The following is a 21,316-nucleotide window of genomic DNA, read 5'->3' on the forward strand; positions in this document are numbered from 1 at the left end:
ATCCTGATTGACATGTGTACTATGCTGCATTGAGTTGGTTGGAACCTCTCCAGCGCGCTGACAATAAACAATGATTCATTTAAGATTGACTTCGAGTGTCCCTGTGTAACAATTTCCACGACACAGTGCCTTCAGAAAGTTTTCAGACCCCTTGACTTTTTCCACATTTTGTTACGTTACAGCCTTATTCTAAAATAGATGTTTTTAAAATTAAACTCAGCAATCTACACACACAACCCCATAATGACAAAGAAAAAACTGTTTTTTATCATTTTTTGCAAATGTATTTAAAAAAAAACAACTTAAATACCTTATTTACATAAGAACTCAGACCGTTTGCTATGAGACTCGAAATTGAGCTCAGGTGCATCCTGTTTCCATTGGTCATCCTTGAGATGTTTCTACAACTTGATTGGAATCCACTTGTTGCAAATTCAATTGATTGGACAAGATTTGGAAAGGCACACACCTGTCTATATAAGGTCCCATGGTTGAAAGTGCATGTCAGAGCAAAAACCACTCCATGAGGTCAAAGGAATTTTCTGTAGAGCTCTGAGACAGGATTGTGTCGAGGCACAGATCTGGGGAAGGATACCAAAAAATGTCTGCAGCATTGAAGGTCCCCAACAATGCAGTGTCCTCTATCATTCTTAAATGGATGAAGTTTGGAACCACCAAGACTCTTCCTAGAGCTGGCCACCTGGCCAAACTGAGCAATCGGAGAAGGGCCTTGGTCAGGGAGGTGACCAAGAACCCAATGGTCACTCTGAAGGAGCTCCAGAGTTCCTCTGTGGAGATGGGAGAACCTTCCAGAAGGACAACCATCTCTGCAGCACTCCACCAATCAGGCCTTTATGGTAGAATGGCCAGACAGAAGCCACTCCTCAGTAAAAGGCACATGACAGTCCGCTTGGAGTTTGCCAAAAGGCACCTAAAGGACTTTCAGACCATGAGAAACAAGATTCTCTGGTCTGATGAAACCAAGATTGAACTCTTTGGCCTGAATGCCAAGCGTCATGTCTGGAGGAAACCTGGTACCGTCCCTACGGTGAAGCATGTTGTTGGCAGCATCATGTAGTGGGGATGTTTTTCAGCAGCAGGGACTGTGAGACTAGTCAGGATCGAGGGAAAGATGAACGGAGCAAAGTACAGAGAGATCCTTGATGAAAACCTGCTCCAGAGCGCACAGGACATCAGACTTGGGGGAAGGTTCACCTTCCAACAGGACAATGACCCGAAGCACACAGCCAAGACAACACAGGAGTGGCTTCGGGACAAGTCCCTGAATGTCCTTGAGTGACCCAGCCAGAGTCTGGACTTGAACCCGACCGAACATCTCTGGAGAGACCTGAAAATAGCTGTGCAGCGACACTCCCCATACAACCTGACAGAACTTGAGAGGATCTGCAGAGAAGAATGGGAGATACTCCCCAAATAGAGGAGTGCCAAGCTTGTAGAGATATACCCAAGAAGAAAGTACTAAGTAAAGGGTCTGTATGCTTACAGTGGCAAGAAAAACTATGTGAATCCTTTGGAATTATCTGTATTTCTGCATAAATTGGTCATAAAATTAGATCTGATCTTCATCTAAGTCACAACAACAGACAAACACAGTCTGCTTAAACTAATAACACACAAATTATTGTATTTTTCTTGTCTATATTGAATACATCGTTTAAACATTCACAGTGTAGGTTGGGAAAAGTATGTGAACCCCTAGGCTAATTACTTCTCCAAAAGCTAATTGGAGTCAGGAGTCAGCTAACCTGGAGTACAATCATTGAGACGAGATTGGCGATGTTGGTTAGAGCTGCCCTGCCCTATAAAAAACATTTACAAAATTTGAGTTTGCTATTCAGAAGAAGCATTGCCTGATGTGAACCATGCCTCAAACAAAAGAGATCTCAGAAGGCCCAAGATTAAGAATTGTTGACTTGCAAAAAGCTGGAAAGGGTTACAAAAGTATCTCTAAAAGCCTTTATGTTCATCAATCCACGGTAAGACAAATTGTCTCTAAATGGAGAAAGTTCATCACTGTGCTACTCTCCCTAGGAGTGGCCGTCCTGCAAAGATGACTGCAAGAGCACAGCGCAGAATGCTCAATGAGGTTAAGAAGAATCATAGAGTGTCAGCTAAAGACTTACAGAGGGTCCAACTTTCAAAACGAGTCATTTTTGGCTAGCCACAGCAGTCAACTGTACGGAGCAAAAATATATACTGAACAAAAACATAAACGCAACATGTAAAGTGTTAAAAGATCCCAGAATTTTTACATACGCACAAAAATCTTATTTCTCCCAAATTTTGTGCACAAATTTGTTTACATCCCTTTTAGTCAGCATTTCTCCTATGCCAAGATAATCCATCCACCTGACAGGTGTGGCATATGAAGCTGATTAAACAGCATGATCATTACACAGGTGCACCTTGTGCTGGGGACAATAAAAGGCCACTCTAAAATGTGCACTTTTGTCACACAACACAATGCCATAGATGTCTCAAGTTTTGAGGGAGCATGCAATTGGCATGCTGACTGCAGGAATGTCCACTAGAGCTGTTGCAAGACAATGTAATGTTCATTTCTCTACCATAAGCCACCTCCAATGTCATTTTAGAGAATTTTTCAGGGAGTCCAAACTGCCTCACAACTGCAGACCACGTGAAACCATGCCAACCCAGGAACTCCATATCCGGCTTCTTGACCTTCGGGATTGTCTGAGACCAGCCACCTGGATAGTGGATGAAACTGTGGCTTTGCACAATCAAATAATTTCTGCAAAAACTGTCAGAATCCATCTCAGGGAAGCTAATCTGTGTGCTCGTCGTCCTCACCAGGGTCTGGACCTAACTGCAGTTCAGCGTCGTAACTGACTTCAGTGGGAAAATGCTCACCATTGATGGCCACTGTTACGCTGGAGAAGTGTGCTCTTCATGGATGAATCCGAGTTTCAACTGTACCGGGCAAATGGCAGCCGTAGTGTGGGCGAGCGGTTTGCTGATTTCAACTTCCCCATGTTGGCAGTGGGGTTATGGCATGAGAAGGCATAAGCTACGGATAATGAACACAATTGCATTTTATCAATGGCAATTTGAATGCACAGAGATACCGTGCCAAGATCCTGAGGCCCATTGTCGTGTTATTCATTTGCCACCATCATCTCATGTTTCAGCATGATAATACACAGCCCCATTGTCAAGGCTCAGGAGAAGACCCAGATGCAGATCGCTAATAGGAAAGTATTCTGTACAAGACAAGACCAAATGCATAAATAAGTCAACGAATAATTGTTAAATAAAATATGGAACAGTTCATGAAAATGTTACATTTCCTTTTGGATCAAGGTAGATACTAGCTAGCTTGCTGACTAGAGATTACATGCAAGAGCTTGCAGGGATTTGTGTCTAATTGATGTCTAATTTGATGTTAATTAGCATTTTCGAATATGAGAGTAAATAAAGCTGAATCAGCTGTTTTTTTTAAAGGCAGTAAATGAGACTGAATGAACTGTTTCGCTGCCAGACAAGGCTCCGCTGATAGCCAGGTGTAGCAGTGGTAACTCATGAATCAATAGAATTACAATGACCGTAATCTTCAATGCCAACGTTTTCAATGTTACCAAACAAATATGGCTAACATCAAATGACTAACCTCATTGTTGGGACAGCTTTATGTAGGCCCTAACAGTTTGTGTGCACTGTTTGTCACCTTTATAGTGCAATTAATGTATTCTTTAGTGTTGTGTTGTGGCTTTGCTGGCATGCGTCCCACATTTTGTTTTTTGTTGCCCCACCAAGATTTACATGCTAAAATCACCACTGGACCTACACAGATTCTTCACTGTATACAGCTCTCTAATAATCACCAAAATTACAGCTAAACAGTCAGAGAGTATCGAAAACTCCAAAAACAATGGATAGAGGAATATATTTTTCAAACATTGAAAAATTTGTTTGACACCGTTGCTCTAAAAGTGTAACGCTTCGAACACACCGACAGGGTTAGAATTTTGGTACACCAGAAATACAATATACACTTTCCAATGAAACGATGCGTTTGCCTTGCAGCATTGCGTTGAAGAGGCAGTTGCAGTGTGTTCGGTGTGGTGCATATGTTGGATTTATCGAGCCTATTTATCAAACTGTATGCATAAATGGCTTGACAGAAATGGTAGCAGAAGGTGAATGTTGATGATGCTGCATACTATTTTGCGCAAAAATACTATCAGTGTGTTCGAAGCCTTATTGCATTTTGGTACACCAGAATGACATTAATTTCCAATGAAACGCCGCGTTTGCCTTGCAGCATTGCGTTGCAGATGCAGTTCGTTCGTGTGGTAAATATGTTGGATTTATCGAACGTGTATGAGTAGATGGCTTGACAAAAATGGTATGTTGAACTTTTGTTGCGCACATATCCAGATGACGCTGCATACTATTCTGCGCAAAAATACTCTAGTTGTGTTCAAAGCGTTACGCTTCGATCACACCAACAGCATCACTGCCTTTTGGTACACCAGAATTACATTCATTTCCAATGAAACGCTGCATTTGCCTGGCAACATTGCATTGCAGTGCGTTCGTTTGTGGTGCATACATTGGATTTATCGAACGTATGCCAAATTGTGTGCGTGGGCGGCTTGACAGAAATAGTAGCAGAAGGTGGATGTTGATGATGATGCTGCGCAAAATCACTGTCGGTGTGTTCGAAGCGTTATTGCATTTTGGTACACCAGAATTACATTCATTTCCAATGAAACGCTGCATTTGCCTTGCAGCATTGCGTTGCAGAGGCATAGACAGCTTGCGCTAGAACGACGTGACGTCATCGGGTCAAAGTTTACAGCTATGGCGTCGGGAAATGGAATTGCTTCTCTGGTGAGAATCCACAAGATTAAATAACAGTATTTTAACTTAATGTACATTTAATATACGGGTATATTGTAGCGGCATATGTAAGTGAAGTGTTAAAGTATATGATGCATGTTTTATTTGGACTGATGCCGGTCTGCTGTTTAAAATGCCGCTGGCTAAACAAGGACAACGTTGATTGAGTTAAACATGTGCTTACCATTACACTGCAGCAATATTGAATTACTAATGCTAATGACATTTTGTCGGGTTATTTAGGGTGTGATATCAATTGTAATACTTTTATTTTGTAATGACTATGTTATTCAGGGCGTGGAGGGAGCTACAGCAGCCGCCCAGGCTCTGTCTCTACCAGCTGAGGCTTATGGGAACGATGTAAGTAACACAGCGGTGCTATTTAGGTTTCCTCTCTGACACAAACTCACAACACAATAGTTTTCTAGTGTGTTAGTTTCAAAGTTTATTCGCCACGTGCACAGGATACAACAGGTGTAAAACAGTACAATTAAATTCTTACCTAGAGAACTCTTTCCCAACATTGCAACTAACCTGTGTGTGTGTCTCAGCCTCAACTGGAGGTGATGTGGGCGATGAAGGCTTACAATCATGCAGAGATCTACTTTAATGTGAGTATCTCTTTCTCACAAGCACCTGCATCAGGTAAACTACCCACATGGAAAAATACTACAGTTTACTATAGAATAGTACAATATTATCCACAAAAAAATGTAGTAAATACTACAGTTGTGTGAAAAAACACTACAGTAAATACTACAGTATTTAATTTGCATATACGCTGCCCATTTCCCTCCCCCAATATCCCAATTTGTGCCACCCGTAAGTGAGAAACCTACATGCTAAGTATAGACCATATTGTGTGCCATACAGGTTATAGAGAAGAACACTACAGTAAATACTACAGTATATTATTAGTCCTCAAAAACACTACAGCAGTGGATCTACAGGATTTGCCTCAGGACCCAAATTGAACCAGGTTGTCTGTCGTGACCCAATATTCGCCGAAATATAATCTGGAAACTATATTTAATGCTATATTGATAGTAAATGTAGCAATTATGACAAGGGAACAACATTCTCACCTCATTTTCAATAAATACATTTTGCCCATATTCTTAAAGAATGTTAAACTCACTGGCTTGAGACCACAAAAATCTACCAAAATAGTGCTGCTAATATCTCTATATTTAAACATTGATAGTTTCTACCAGGTTTGTCGTTTTAAGTTCATATTGGATTATTTTTTTCATTAAAATATAAACTGTATGTATATATTCAAAACCTCCCCGGACCCAGGTACCAGTTGAGAATAGCTGTATACAACAGTCCACAAAAACACTACATTAATTACTTTAGTATAAATACTGTAGTAAACACTAAAGTTAACAGTAAAGTCTGCAAACACACTATAATACTACAGTATTTAGACCATAGTATGTTTTTTATTTTTATTTGGGTAGGTGGAGCATAATACCAATACTAGCAGCCACATTGCACTGATCTAGTCCTTCCCTCCAGCTAATCGTGTGTGTGTGTGTGTGTAGCTGATCTCGTCGGTAGACCCTAGTAATCTGAAGCTGACCAAGGTGGATGACCGGATCTATACGTCCTTCAGAGAATCCTTCTCAGACCTCAACATCAAGAACTTGGACCCAGACATGCTCAAAACTGCCGATGCCAAAGAGGTAGGGGACTGGGTGTGTTTATAGGTGTCAGAAATACAAAAAGGGACAGAGGAAGAGTGAGAAACTAACCTAGTCTCTGTGTTGGTGTCTAGAAGTGGCGTCCATTCTGTAACCAGTTCGACGGGGTGGTGGAGGACTTTAACTATGGGACTTTGCTACGACTTGACTGTGAGAAGGACTACACAGAGGAAAACACCATATTTGGTATGTTCAGCGAGTCACTATTACACATACAAAACGGTGTCACTGTTAAAAAGTGGCATTAGGAGCATAAGGGCCCTGTGTAGCCCAGTGTTAACTGCGATCATGTTGTTCCTGCAGCCACCAGGATCCAGTTCTTTGCCATCGAGATCGCTAGGAACAGAGAAGGATTCAACACCCCTGTATTCCAGGCCAAAAAACAGCCGCCTTAACCCATACCCTATAACCTTTTTAGCATAGTCTCCAACACCCTTGTAAACCCAACCAAGGAAGAGTTTCAACAGCCCTGGTTAAACACCCTACCTTTTGACCTAGGTATGGGATACTCTGAACCCCACATCACCTACAACCCAGGAACAGATAACATTTTACCAGGCTTGACATCCATCTCCTTACAATTTTCCTGTGATCGTCCACCTTGACATATCAGGTCGACTGGATACTAGACCAGTGGCATGTTCAGCAGGGCACCACGTTGTGGAACGTTCATATATAGAACAATGACTTGTTTGCTTACTGAGCGTGGCCCAGAGGTCCACACACCAGCCTGCATCCCACTGTGTGCATGAGTGCGTGTACTGATGTCCAATCTGAGCATGGTAGCTACAGAGCCTTCACACCTTGATTTTCCACATTTTGTTACAGCCTGTGGATAAAGTTCTGATTGCGTCACTGGCCTACACAATACTCCATAATGTCAAAGTGGAATTATGTTTTTAGAAAATCTTAAGCCTCGAGTCAAGTATTCAACCCCTTATATGGCCAGCCTAAATAAGTTCATGAGTAAAAATGTGTTTAACATGATTTAACGACTACCTCATCTCTGTAACCCACACATACAGATAATTGTCCCTCAGTCGAGCAGTGAATTTCAAACAGACCAGGGAGGTTTTCCAATGTCTCAAAGGGCACCTATTGGTAGATGGGTAAAAATAAAGAAAAAGACATTGAATATCCATTTGAACATGGTTAAGTTATTACACTTTGGCTGGTGAATCAATATACCCAGTCACTACAAGGATAAATGCATCCTTCCTAACTCAGTTGCCGGAGAGGAAGGAAACAGCTCAGGGATTTCACCATGAGGCCAATAGTGAATTTAAAACAGTTTAATGGCTGTGATAGAAAACTGAGGATGGATCAACATTGTCATTTCAGTTATTGTGGAGTAACTACAGAGTGTACAGAATATAGATTTCCCCCAAAATGCATCCTGTTTGCAGTAAGGCACCAAAGTAAAACTGCAAACAATTGGCTAAGAAATTAACTTTGTCCTGAATACAAAGCATTGTTTGAGGCAAATCCAACATCACTGACTTGGGAGTTTTTTGGGATACAAATAAACAGAATAGAGCTAAGCACAGGCGAAAACCTGGTTGTCTGCTTTCCAACATACACCTTTCAGCAGGACAATAACTTAAAACACAAGGCGACATTGAATGTTCCTGAGTGGCTTAGTTACAGTTAATGGCTGTCTAACAATGACCAACTTGACAGAGCTTGAAGAATTTGCATATATTATACAATCCAGGTGTGCAAAGCAGCTGTTATCGCTGCCGAAGATGATTCTGACATGGATTGACTCAGGGTGTTGAATACTACTAATTTTTCTACTTTGACATGAGTATTGTGTAGATTGTTCACAAAAAAATACTTTTTTATCCCACTAACAATGTGGAAAAGGTCCAGGTGTGAATACTTAAAGGCATTGTATATGTAATTAGATTCTCTAATTCGTGGCAATAATTTCTGGTTATGTTCTTGTACAGTTTGTTTCAAATGACAATATTCTTTATAGTGAACCACTTTTGACCATGGTGCTGGCTAAAATTGGTGCACTGTTGGAAATCGGGTGTCCTTTTTGATTTGCCCGGTGTGTGTGTATCCAACCGCATTCACTGACTGGTCTCGTGAATGGTAAAAACACATAAATCTGAATAAATGGAAGTCTGGAATCAGCATGTAGCCTGTGTTTGTTTAATCCTTTATGATATTATCTTGCTAGTCTGCACCAACACTAAAGACATTACCCATGTTGTGCAGTGGAAGAACTGACAGCGCGGTATACAAACCAAATGACGTTTATTTGCAGTCAATGATGACACTATAATATGTAGCCGACATCCACACAACTCAACCAAGCTACCGATCCAACACACACGCACATCAGAGAACCAAGCTACTGATCCAACACACACACAAACTTCAGGGAAACAAAACAATAGAAACCAGGAAGTCAAATCAACATGGTTAGAGATGAGCTAGTCGTCACAAACAGTTAGCAGCAACATCTGTAGAGTAGCACAAGTTGCTAATGAACTGAACCCCCATCTCCTCTAATACACAGTTCTGTATTCCTATCATCCATATCCCTGTAATACACAGCTCTGTTCTACTAAAGGTTGCATTATTCTTCATTTAATCATTTAGAAATAAACAATCCTTCAGGGAGCTTGGAGACAAGTGCTGAAAGTTCTAGAATCTCCTGGTGGGTTCTGGCTGGAGCTCACCGCTCCTTCAAAGCACCCCGGGAGGCCACACACACACACACACCTCACACTAACACACCAGAGACTGCAGTGACGCTCCTATCCGTTGAGTTATCAGATCTGTGACCCCCTACACACTAGCCTGCTCAGACACTTCACCCCTCCCCTAACCCAACTGACTCCCTTAAGGTTAGTGTCAGCTCCAACCAGCCTACCAGAGGGTAAAGTGGAGCATAACCTTAACCCATTTTACCCTGCCCCACACCCAAATCCTAATGGAACAAGTAATCATTTTCTAGGCAAAGTGTCTCGGTGCTAGGGTTAGTGTCTAGGGAGTAAGGGGGGGTGGGTATTTACAGCGCTCCAGCTAGAGGGCCAGAGGAAATGTACAACACAGCCACTCTTTCTCTGCACCTTTGCAGCTCTAGTGCTCTCTCCTCCCCTGTAGAAAGTTTGCTCCCCACAGACAAACAGGTGCACTGACTCACTACACTGTAAAAAGTTCAATCACACATTTCTCATTTTGTTTTAAATTCAATCAATATAAACATTGTTCAAAATGTTATGAAAAAAAATGTACACTTGTTTTGTTGTGTTTCTATACAAGGCAGGCAGAAGCAGAGAACTACATTTACCAGCTTCCCCCTTTTCACCCGCTCCCCTCTTTCATCCCCCCCACTCCTCCTCTCCCGCCAGAATGTGTAGAGGTATCCTCTGTCCATCCTCCTTCTCTCCCTCTCCTCCCAGCAGAGCGACCTGCGGTGACCTCTACAAACTGGCTTTAAAATAGATCTGTATATTTATAGGCTTCTATAAAAAGGAGGGGGGAACCAAAAGGGGGAGGAGAGGAAGGGTGAGAGGACGTGTTGAGTTGGGAGGGGGAAGCTGCTCTGTGTGGAGCAGGAGTGCGTGGAAGGTCAGCTCATCATGTCATTGCTGTTGACGCCGTAAGAAGAGTTCTTCATGCTGTCATTCACCTCCCTCCGGAAAACCGACAGATTCTGGGTGAACCTGCACACATTAATACAGAGAGAGTTAACAGTTACTGTGCACACCGATAACACGTGTGAGAGAGAGGCTCGCTGGGATTGTGTGTACCTGTCTCGGTTCTTGGTTAGCAGGTTGCGTTCTATCCCCTCCATCAGGTTTTCAAAGCAGAGATGCATGGCCTGCTGCTTCTCTGGAGGCTGGCTGTTCACAATACTGTTTCTCAAGTCTGCAAAATACTACACACCCAGACAAAAATTCAGCTTCTCTGATCAGCCAAATACTGCAGGAATGGAGGTGTATATACACACACACACAGGTAGAGGCTGTGTCAGGATTTGTTCATTTTTTAACCAGAATCGTCCACTCAGTAACAATTGCCGCATGCAGGGATTAAAGCAACAAACAAAAAAATCCCATGACTGAAACTTAAGTCGATCTCAGATCTATTGTCTGGGGCGAAGTTAACCTCCCCTTTCATGTAAGAAAGTAATTAGCATAATGCTTTTAGGGAAAGGGGTTCATGTTGAACATGTATTTAACTTGCTTAGGGGGTCTGGGGTCTTCCCCTTGATCATTTTTAAGTAGGACAGAAGCTAAAAAGACAATCTACTCCAAAATGAATTTAAAATAATGACACCATCTAAAATATAATTTCCACCCCCAGAAATGAGCCCAATAACATATTGGACCCTACATAATATAGACCATGTGTAGGCTATCAAAGGTGTTATAAGCAATAAGCATGATCACCTGTAGCCCAACTAATGCAGCATAATGGCAAAAAAAAATGTTTTACATATAAATTTTACAAATTTTTACATAGGCTGAAGCATGGGGTTTGTTCTTCTGCATTTACCCCACTGGACACAACCTCCTAATTATTATTCACTCCCCAAAAACGTTTTCTTGGGGGGTTTCTATTACAAAGTATGTGATTGCACTTTTAAGACACCGTTGCGCAGCTGCACCTAAATCTCGCTTGAAAATCCGGTTGTAACTGCATTTGTAAAATGTCACACGCGCAATTGAAGGAGTAGAAGATAATTACAACGTGGTACGGTGGTAGCAATGGAAAACTGGGATCAACTTTTTATTTTTTTAAACAAAGGTCAAAAATCCTTCTTTAACCCGTGTCCTCCCCTTCATCTACACTGGGATCATTGCTTTCACCTGGTCAGTCTCATGGAATGAGACTGAATAGGTGTTTGGATCACAAAGAAGAACATTCGCTAGACGCAGGAAAAAATGCTGGAGGAGTGCTTGACGCCATCTGTCAATCATGGTGGAGGCAATGTGATGGTCTGGGGGTGCTTTGCTGGTGGTAAAGTGGGAGATTTGTACAGGGTAAAAGGGATCTTGAAGAAGGAAGGCTATCACTCCATTTTGCGATGCCATGCCATACCCTGTGGACGGCGCTTAATTGGAGCCAATTTCCTCCTACAACAGGACAATGACCCAAAGCACAGCTCCAAACTATGCAATAACTATTTAAGGAAGAAGCAGTCAGCTGGTAATGGAGTGGCCAGCACAGTCACCGGATCTCAACCCTATTGAGCTGTTGTGGGAGCAGCTTAACCGTATGGTACGTAAGAAGTGCCCATCAAGCCAATCCAATTTGTGGGAGGTGTTTCAGGAAGCATGGGGTGAAATCTCTTCAGATTACCTCAACAAATTGACAACTAGAATGCCAAAAGGTCTGCAAGGCTGTAATTGCTGCAAATTGAGGATTCTTAGATGAAAGCAAAGTTTGAAGGACACAATTATTATTTCAATTAAAAATAATTATTAATAACCTTGTCAATGTCTTGACTATATTTCCTATTCCTTTCGCAACTCATTTCATGTATGTTTTCATGGAAAACAAGGACATTCCTAAGTGACCCCAAACTTTTGAACGGTAGTGTAGTGTATTTCATAAAATAGACATGATTCTGATTTAGGCCATGTAATCTTCAAACAAGCCCCAGAGATTTTTCTTGCAGATCTCAAAAATGGCCTCTCCAGAATCCAGATGAGGAAAAATCCTTTAACCCCTGCACATGTGTTCCAAGGAGTGGTGGGATAGTGGGTGTGTGGTTGTGTACCTGTACCTTCTCGTTGAGCAGGATGAGGCCCAGTAGAGGTCTGGACATGGACCACTGGTTCCTGCAGTCCTCAAAGATGATGATGTTCAACACCGTGGACAGCATCTGTAGGACAAACACACAGATTGATTAGTGCGCGTTTGTGTTAGTGATGCGCGGGTCAGCCGTTTGTTCACCAGCAACCACCCGTAATTACTAATAACCCATCCTCCCAACTATGTGATAGTGAAATTCTGAGGCACCTGACCCTAACCCGCAAATATAGAAATTGCACTGTACAGTTAGTTCCCTTTTTGTCTCTTCAACAATGACGTTTTTACTCAACATTTTTGTATTGAACAGTAGCCTAATGTTTGCTGAAACAAAAAAAATGGTAAACAATAGCCTAAACCAGGGATGGGAAACTGGCAGCCCGCTCAGATCATTGATTTTGTTAGTCTCACTCAGATACACTACATGATGAAAAGTATGCTCGTCAAACATCCCATTCCAAAATCATTGGCATTAATATTAAGTTGGTCCCACCTTTCCTGCTATAACAGCCTCTACTGTTCTGGGAACATTACTGCGGGGACTTGCTTCCATTCAGTCACAAGAGCATTAGTAAGGTCGGGCACTGATGTTGGCCTGGCCTGGCTCGCAGTCGGTGTTCTAATTCATCCCAAAGGTGTTCGATGGGGATGAGGTCAGGGCTCTGTGCAGGCCAGTCAAGTTGCTCCACACCGATTGACAAACCATTTCTGTATGGACCTCCCTTTGTGCACTGGGGCTTTGTCATGCTGAAAAAGGAAACGGCCTTCCCCAACCTGTTGCCACAAAGTCGGAAGCACAGAATCGTCTTCAGCACTCGACGGTCCTGTTCTGTGAGCTTGTGTGGCCTACCACTTCGCGGCTCACCCGTTGTTGCTCCTAGATGTTTCCACTTCACAATAACAGCACTTACAGTTGAACAGGGCAGCACTTGCAGGGCAGGAACTTGTTGGAAAAGTGGCGTTCTATGACGGCACAACGTTGAAAGTCACTGAGCTCTTCAGTAAGGCCATTCTACTGCCAATGTTTGTCTATGAAGATTGCATGGCTGGTGTGCTCGATTTTGTACACCTGTCAGCAACCGGTGTGGCTGAAATAGCAGAATCCACAAATTTGAAAGAGTGTCCACATACTTTTGTATATATAGTGTATCATATTAAAACCTGCAAACATCTCTCTCCACCCTATGGAACAATTTGTAGAATTGCAGCAAACATGCTTTAAAAAAAAGCTACTTTTTTTCTCTATGGCCCAAGGCAAAATGTATAGAACTGCAGAAATTAACTCTGTGGATCCCACCCCCAAAGTTGCCCATCCCTGGCCTAAACTGACACCATGTGCATGCCTTTGTGAAAATGCACTGTACAATGAGGCGATTTGCCTACTTTGTCTTCCTTTCTTTTGCAGCACAGTTGAGAAACAGAATAGCACCCATTAGAGGTCTTCACAGGTCCAAAATGTTGGACCCGTGGCTTTCCCACCTAACCCAATATGCATAAATAGAAATAAATAAAACTGGGGCCTGTTCCGAATGGACTCGAGGACAGTCAGACCAGTTCAGAAAAAGGACTGTGGAAAAACAGACCCAAACTGACCCAGACAGTCTACTACTGCTATAAAGAGATAGGCGTGCAGAAGGAGACTAAATAGTTACTTTCGATCAGAATATTTTTGATAAAGATGAGCATTATATATTGTTACATTAAAGGAGTTACTCTGGTAGGCCTAAAACATTCTTCCTCACATCAAGTTCAACTGTCGAGGTAGTTGGAGCACTGGTTTACGCAGGCCTGCTGTAGCTAAAGCCTATCATAGCCACAACACACCAAATGTTCACAAAAGTTTCAAAACTTTATTAGGGTAATAACAAAAGTAAGTAAAGCCATTGTTTATAGGGAAAATATGAACAGGTTATTAAATTGCAGCATTACATTGTTAATTTTTTCATCTGTCTACTTGGTTTTTCCTTTTCATGGTTTGAGTGCGATTAACATCGTAATTCCATTCTACTGCTGCAAACACAACATTAAAGTTGGAACTTAATTTAGCCAAAGAAAATAGCTCAACAGAATGAAAAAAATACATATTTAAAGAAACTGGTTTAAACCTTCAAAAGTTTTGAACAGCCTATATTGCAGCATTTAGGCCTACCAACAAAAGGTGAGGGCCTGTACTATAGGCTACCCAACAAAATGACAGCAATAGGCTAATGATATTTATTTTACAACTGGCCTACTTACAGTGCATTCGGAAAGTATTCAGACCCCTGGAATTTTCCCAAATATTGTTATTCCTAAATGGAATCTATTTGACACACAATACCCCATAATGACAAGGCAAAAACCGGTTCTTTGACATTTTTGTAAATGTATTCAAAATAAAAAACTGAGATATCATGTGTGTTTGTACCTGTTGGATCATCTCTGGGTGTTGCTGCATGATGTGTAGGAAGCGGTCATCTGTTGCCATAGCTGCAGGTCGTTTCTTAGTGGAGCGAGACAGCTGAATAGAAATAACAATACATTGGATTTACATTCATATCAATACAGAACATACAGGTATAAGATCATATAAATAGATCTACATGGAGGCAGTTGTTACCTGTTTGAACAGGTAGGTGACGATGTGGTCCAGACTGGAACAACACCCAGTACACACCATGGTATCTATAACAAAAACACACACACAAACACGTTAGTCACACATCGTTTTTCAACCACTCCACAAATTTCTTGTTAAACCATAGTTTTGGCAAGTCGGTTACGACATCTACTTTGTGCATGACACGTCATTTTTCCAACAATTGTTTACAGACAGATTATTTCACTGTATCACAATTCCAGTGGGTCAGAAGTTTACATACACTAAGTTGACTGACTTTAAACAGCTTGGAAAATTACAGAAAATGATGCCATGGCTTTAGAAGCTTCTGATAGGCTAATTGACATCATTTGAGTCAATTGGAGGTGTACCTGTGGATGCATTTCAAGGCCTACCTTCAAACTCAGTGCCTCTTTGCTTGACATCATGGGAAAATCAAAAGAAATCAGCCAAGACCTCAAAAAAAAAAAGTTGTAGACCTCCACAAGTCTGGTTCATCCTTGGGAGCAATTTCCAAACGCCTGAAGGTACCACGTTCATCTGTACAAACAATAGTACGCAAGTATAAACACCATGGGAACACGCAGCCGTCATACCGCTCAGGAAGGAGACGCGTTCTGTCTCCGAGAGATGAGCATACTTTGGTGCGAAAAGTGCAAATCAATCCCAGAACAACAGCAAAGGACCTTGTGAAGATGCTGGAGGAAACAGGCACAAACGTATCTATATCCACAGTAAAACAAGTCCTATAATCGACATAACCTGAAAGGCCGCTCACCAAGGAAAACGCCACTGCTCCAAACCTGCCATAAAAAAGCCAGACTACGTTTTTTGGGGGGACAAAGATCGTACTTTTTTGGAGAAATGTCCTCTGGTCTGATGAAACAAAAATAGAACTGTTTGGCCATAATGACCATTGTTTTGTTTGGAGGAAAAAGGGGGATGCTTGCAAGCCGAAGAACACCATCCCAACCGTGAAGCATGGGGGTGGCAGCATCATGTTGTGGGGGTGCTTTGCTGCAGGAGGGACTGGTGCACTTCACAAAATAGATGGCATGATGACGCAGGAAAATTATGTGGATATATTGGAGCAGCATCTCAAGACATCAGTCAGGAAGTTAAAGCTTAGTCGCAAATGGGTCTTCCAAATGGACAATGACCCCAAGCATACTTCCAATGTTGTGGCAAAATGGCTTAAGGACAACAAAGTCAAGGTATTGGAGTGGCCATCACAAAGCCCTGACCTCAATCCCATAGAAAATTTGTGGGCAGAACTGAAAAAGCGTATGCGAGCAAGGAGGCCTACAAACCTGACTCAGTTACACCAGCTCTGTCAGGAGGAATGGTCCAAAATTCACCCAACCTATTGTGGGAAGCTTGTGGAAGGCTATCCGAAACGTTTGACCCAAGTTAAACAATTTAAAGGCAATGCTACAGAATACTAATTGAGTGTATGTAAACTTCTGACCCTCTGGGACTGTGATGAAAGAAATAAAAGCTGAAATAAATCACTCTATTATTCTGACATTTCACATTCTTAAAATAAAGTGGTGATACAAACTGACCTAAAACAGGGATTTTTTACTAGGATTAAATGTCAGGAATTGTGAAAAACGGAATTTAAATATATTTGGCTAAGGTGTATGTAAACTTCCGACTTCAACTGTATATATTACCCAGTGCAGTGTGGTGCAGTGTGTATATATATATTACCCAGTGCAGTGAGTCCCTCGGAGATAGATGACAGTATGTACATGACGACATGCGGCTCTAGAGAAGCAATGAAGTTCATGTGATCCTGAGTCAACACCTCCAACAGACTGTAGAACGACTGGCTCAACTTGGGATAGTCCTAGAGGGAGGGATGCAGACAGGAGAGAGAAGGAGAGTTGGTGCAAGTGTGCTGGAACTGCCATTGTCAGATTGTATATTTACAATGTTCAGAGAAATAGATCCCTGTGTGTATGTATGCATCTACCAGCAGGTCGCTGTGTGGTATGGACAGCAGCAGTTTGATGAAGGTTTGTAGTGCGTTGTCCAGTGCGTCATCTCCATAGAGACGGAACACCCCGAAATTGACATAGTTCCCAGAAAGCACAGCCTTCAGCATAGAGAAGCACACACTGACACCCTTCAGCTTCACACTGTACACCTGGTCCTTAGGCACCTCCCCGATGGTCAGGATACGATTACCTGGAGAAGGGGAGAGGGAGAACCAAGGAAATGAACATAAAATTGTGGCTGACCAACCAATCAAAATGCTCCAGTGAACAGCAACTGTTGCAATAAGACACTTAAATGTTTTACCATAGGTGGTGATCATCTTGCTGGTTTCTCTGAACAGCAAGATTCCGTTGGGCGACGACACGTCAAACTGTAACCTCTGTGACCTGGAAACAAACACAGAATTAGGGATTCCTATTTTCCAGAAAAATCTAACAATTTTTCACCCCAAGAATATTGCAAGACTTTCCCGGATATTCCGAGATTCTAGTTCAAACCTGAAATGGTATCTAAAAGCATATAATACCAGCAGGGGAAAATGGACAATTTACCACCGTAAACTGAGAAAAACATGGAGGAATCTAACAGTTTCTTGTTGTATGTTGCAATTGAATCAACTCAAAGTTCTTTCAAAGTCATCCTACTATTTAGTTGCTGTAGCTTATAGTTCTAATGTAGGCCTATGAAGCACTGTTGGCCAAATAGTCAAATGATTTTAGGTTATTACAGCTAGTGAAAATGATGGTAATTTTACCGTCGACAGAAAGATGTCACCCAGCTTGTATCCTCTCTCCTCTCCCCTTTAAGAGCAGCTGCCTGGCTATCAGGGCAATTGGGAAGATTCTGACTGTATATACTATGATAAGCGAATTATGTAGTGACTTTGTTTAGCGCAGCATTAGATACACCATATATATATATATATATATATTATATATATATATATACACACTGCTCAAAAAAATAAAGGGAACACTTAAACAACACAATGTAACTCCAAGTCAATCCCACTTCTGTGAAATCAAACTGTCCACTTAGGAAGCAACACTGATTGACAATAAATTTCACATGCTGTTGTGCAAATGGAATAGACAAAAGGTGGAAATTATAGGCAATTAGCAAGACACCCCCAATAAAGGAATGGTTCTGCAGGTGGTGACCACAGACCACTTCTCAGTTCCTATGCTTCCTGGCTGATGTTTTGGTCACTTTTGAATGCTGGCGGTGCTTTCACTCTAGTGGTAGCATGAGACGGAGTCTACAACCCACACAAGTGGCTCAGGTAGTGCAGTTCATCCAGGATGGCACATCAATGCGAGCTGTGGCAAAAAGGTTTGCTGTGTCTGTCAGCGTAGTGTCCAGAGCATGGAGGCGCTACCAGGAGACAGGCCAGTACATCAGGAGACGTGGAGGAGGCCGTAGGAGGGCAACAACCCAGCAGCAGGACCGCTACCTCCGCCTTTGTGCAAGGAGGTGCACTGCCAGAGCCCTGCAAAATGACCTCCAGCAGGCCACAAATGTGCATGTGTCAGCATATGGTCTCACAAGGGGTCTGAGGATCTCATCTCGGTACCTAATGGCAGTCAGGCTACCTCTGGCGAGCACATGGAGGGCTGTGCGGCCCCACAAAGAAATGCCACCCCACACCATGACTGACCCACCGCCAAACCGGTCATGCTGGAGAATGTTGCAGGCAGCAGAACGTTCTCCACGGCGTCTCCAGACTCTGTCACGTCTGTCACATGTGCTCATGTGCTCAGTGTGAACCTGCTTTCATCTGTGAAGAGCACAGGGCGCCAGTGGCGAATTTGCCAATCTTGGTGTTCTCTGGCAAATGCCAAACGTCCTGCACGGTGTTGGGCTGTAAGCACAACCCCCACCTGTGGACGTCGGGCCCTCATACCACCCTCATGGAGTCTGTTTCTGACCGTTTGAGCAGACACATGCACATTTGTGGCCTGCTGGAGGTCATTTTGAAGGACTCTGGCAGTGCACCTCATTGCACAAAGGCGGAGGTAGCGGTCCTGCTGCTGGGTTGTTGCCCTCCTACGGCCTCCTCCACGTCTCCTGATGTACTGGCCTGTCTCCTGGTAGCGCCTCCATGCTCTGGACACTACGCTGACAGACACAGCAAACCTTTTTGCCACAGCTCGCATTGATGTGCCATCCTGGATGAACTGCACTACCTGAGCCACTTGTGTGGGTTGTAGACTCCGTCTCATGCTACCACTAGAGTGAAAGCACCGCCAGCATTCAAAAGTGACCAAAACATCAGCCAGGAAGCATAGGAACTGAGAAGTGGTCTGTGGTCACCACCTGCAGAACCATTCCTTTATTGGGGGTGTCTTGCTAATTGCCTATAATTTCCACCTTTTGTCTATTCCATTTGCACAACAGCATGTGAAATTTATTGTCAATCAGTGTTGCTTCCTAAGTGGACAGTTTGATTTCACAGAAGTGGGATTGACTTGGAGTTACATTGTGTTGTTTAAGTGTTCCCTTTATTTTTTTGAGCAGTGTATATATATATATATACAGTGGGGCAAAAAAGTATTTAGTCAGCCACCAATTGTGCAAGTTCTCCCACTTAAAAAGATGAGGCCTGTAATTTTCATCATAGGTACACTTCAACTATGACAGACAAAATGAGAAAAAAATCCAGAAAATCACATTGTAGGATTTTTTATGAATTTATTTGCAAATTATGGTGGAAAATAAGTATTTGGTCACCTACAAACAAGCAAGATTTCTGGCTCTCACAGACCTGTAACTTCTTCTTTAAGAGGCTCATCTGTCCTCCACTCGTTACCTGTATTAATGGCACCTGTTTGAACTTGTTATCAGTATAAAAGACACCTGTCCACAACCTCAAACAGTCACACTCCAAACTCCACTATGGCCAAGACCAAAGAGCTGTCAAAGGACACCAGAAACAAAATTGTAGACCTGCACCAGGCTGGGAAGACTGAATCTGCAATAGGTAAGCAGCTTGGTTTGAAGAAATCAACTGTGGGAGCAATTATTAGGAAATGGAAGACATACAAGACCACTGATAATCTCCCTCGATCTGGGGCTCCACGCAAGATCTCACCCCGTGGGGTCAAAATGATCACAAGAACGGTGAGCAAAAATCGCACAACCACACGGGGGGACCTAGTGAATGACCTGCAGAGAGCTGGGACCAAAGTAACAAAGCCTACCATCAGTAACACACTAAGCCGCCAGGGACTCAAATCCTGCAGTGCCAGACGTGTCCCCCTGCTTAAGCCAGTACATGTCCAGGCCCGTCTGAAGTTTGCTAGAGAGCATTTGGATGATCCAGAAGAAGATTGGGAGAATGTCATATGGTCAGATGAAACCAAAATATAACTTTTTGGTAAAAACTCAACTCGTCGTGTTTGGAGGACAAAGAATGCTGAGTTGCATCCAAAGAACACCATACCTACTGTGAAGCATGGGGGTGGAAACATCATGCTTTGGGGCTGTTTTTCTGCAAAGGGACTAGGACGACTGATCCGTGTAAAGGAAAGAATGAATGGGGCCATGTATCGTGAGATTTTGAGTGAAAACCTCCTTCCATCAGCAAGGGCATTGAAGATGAAACGTGGCTGGGTCTTTCAGCATGACAATGATCCCAAACACACCGCCCGGGCAACGAAGGAGTGGCTTCGTAAGAAGCATTTCAAGGTCCTGGAGTGGCCTAGCCAGTCTCCAGATCTCAACCCCATAGAAAATCTTTGGAGGGAGTTGAAAGTCCGTGTTGCCCAGCAACAGCCCCAAAACATCACTGCTCTAGAGGAGATCTGCATGGAGGAATGGGCCAAAATACCAGCAACAGTGTGTCAAAACCTTGTGAAGACTTACAGAAAACGTTTGACCTCTGTCATTGCCAACAAAGGGTATATAACAAAGTAGAGAAACTTTTGTTATTGACCAAATACTTATTTTCCACCATAATTTGCAAATAAATTCATTAAAAATCCTACAATGTGATTTTCTGGATTTTTTTCTTCTCATTTTGTCTGTCATAGTTGAAGTGTACCTATGATGAAAATTACAGGCCTCTCTCATCTTTTTAAGTGGGAGAACTTGCACAATTGGTGGCTGACTAAATACTTTTTTGCCCCACTGTATATATACACAAGACTATGTGGACACACCTTCAAGATTTGTGAATTCAGCTAGTTCAGCCACACCCGTTGCTGACAGGTGTATAGAATTGAGCACATAGCCATGCAATCTCCATCGACAAACATTGGCAGTAGAATGACCTTATTGAAGAGCTCAGTGACTTCCAACATAGCACCATCATAGGATGGTCATCAAATCTCTGCCCTGTCAGAGC

The 21,316-nt window shown here is 42.6% G+C and overlaps 2 protein-coding genes across 3 annotated transcripts in view; one reads left to right on the plus strand and one right to left on the minus strand.

The window, feature by feature from the left end:
• The first annotated feature begins 4,800 nt into the window (after positions 1 to 4,800).
• On the plus strand, positions 4,801 to 7,543 carry LOC120026343 (protein PBDC1-like). Its single transcript, XM_038971185.1, has 6 exons — positions 4,801 to 4,875; positions 5,179 to 5,244; positions 5,436 to 5,495; positions 6,432 to 6,572; positions 6,665 to 6,776; positions 6,894 to 7,543. The coding sequence occupies exons 1-6, from the start codon at positions 4,846 to 4,848 to the stop codon at positions 6,983 to 6,985; spliced, it is 501 nt and encodes a 166-aa protein (XP_038827113.1). The 5' UTR covers positions 4,801 to 4,845; the 3' UTR covers positions 6,986 to 7,543.
• Positions 7,544 to 8,838: 1,295 nt separating this feature from the next.
• LOC120025479 (exportin-7) overlaps positions 8,839 to 21,316 on the minus strand; it is a 38,593-nt gene continuing 26,115 nt past the window's right edge. For both annotated transcript variants that reach the window (XM_038970036.1, XM_038970035.1), the window contains exons 22-29: positions 17,275 to 17,357; positions 16,946 to 17,160; positions 16,681 to 16,819; positions 14,968 to 15,032; positions 14,776 to 14,868; positions 12,343 to 12,441; positions 10,361 to 10,488; positions 8,839 to 10,273 (exon numbers count right to left, since the gene is read on the minus strand). In XM_038970036.1, the coding sequence (XP_038825964.1) occupies positions 10,180 to 10,273; positions 10,361 to 10,488; positions 12,343 to 12,441; positions 14,776 to 14,868; positions 14,968 to 15,032; positions 16,681 to 16,819; positions 16,946 to 17,160; positions 17,275 to 17,357 (916 nt within the window). In that variant the 3' untranslated portion in view covers positions 8,839 to 10,179. The remainder of the gene's footprint in view (positions 10,274 to 10,360; positions 10,489 to 12,342; positions 12,442 to 14,775; positions 14,869 to 14,967; positions 15,033 to 16,680; positions 16,820 to 16,945; positions 17,161 to 17,274; positions 17,358 to 21,316) is intronic.

The sequence above is a fragment of the Salvelinus namaycush genome, chromosome 31 (genome assembly GCF_016432855.1).
Source record: "Salvelinus namaycush isolate Seneca chromosome 31, SaNama_1.0, whole genome shotgun sequence".
Classification (NCBI taxonomy): domain Eukaryota; kingdom Metazoa; phylum Chordata; class Actinopteri; order Salmoniformes; family Salmonidae; genus Salvelinus; species Salvelinus namaycush.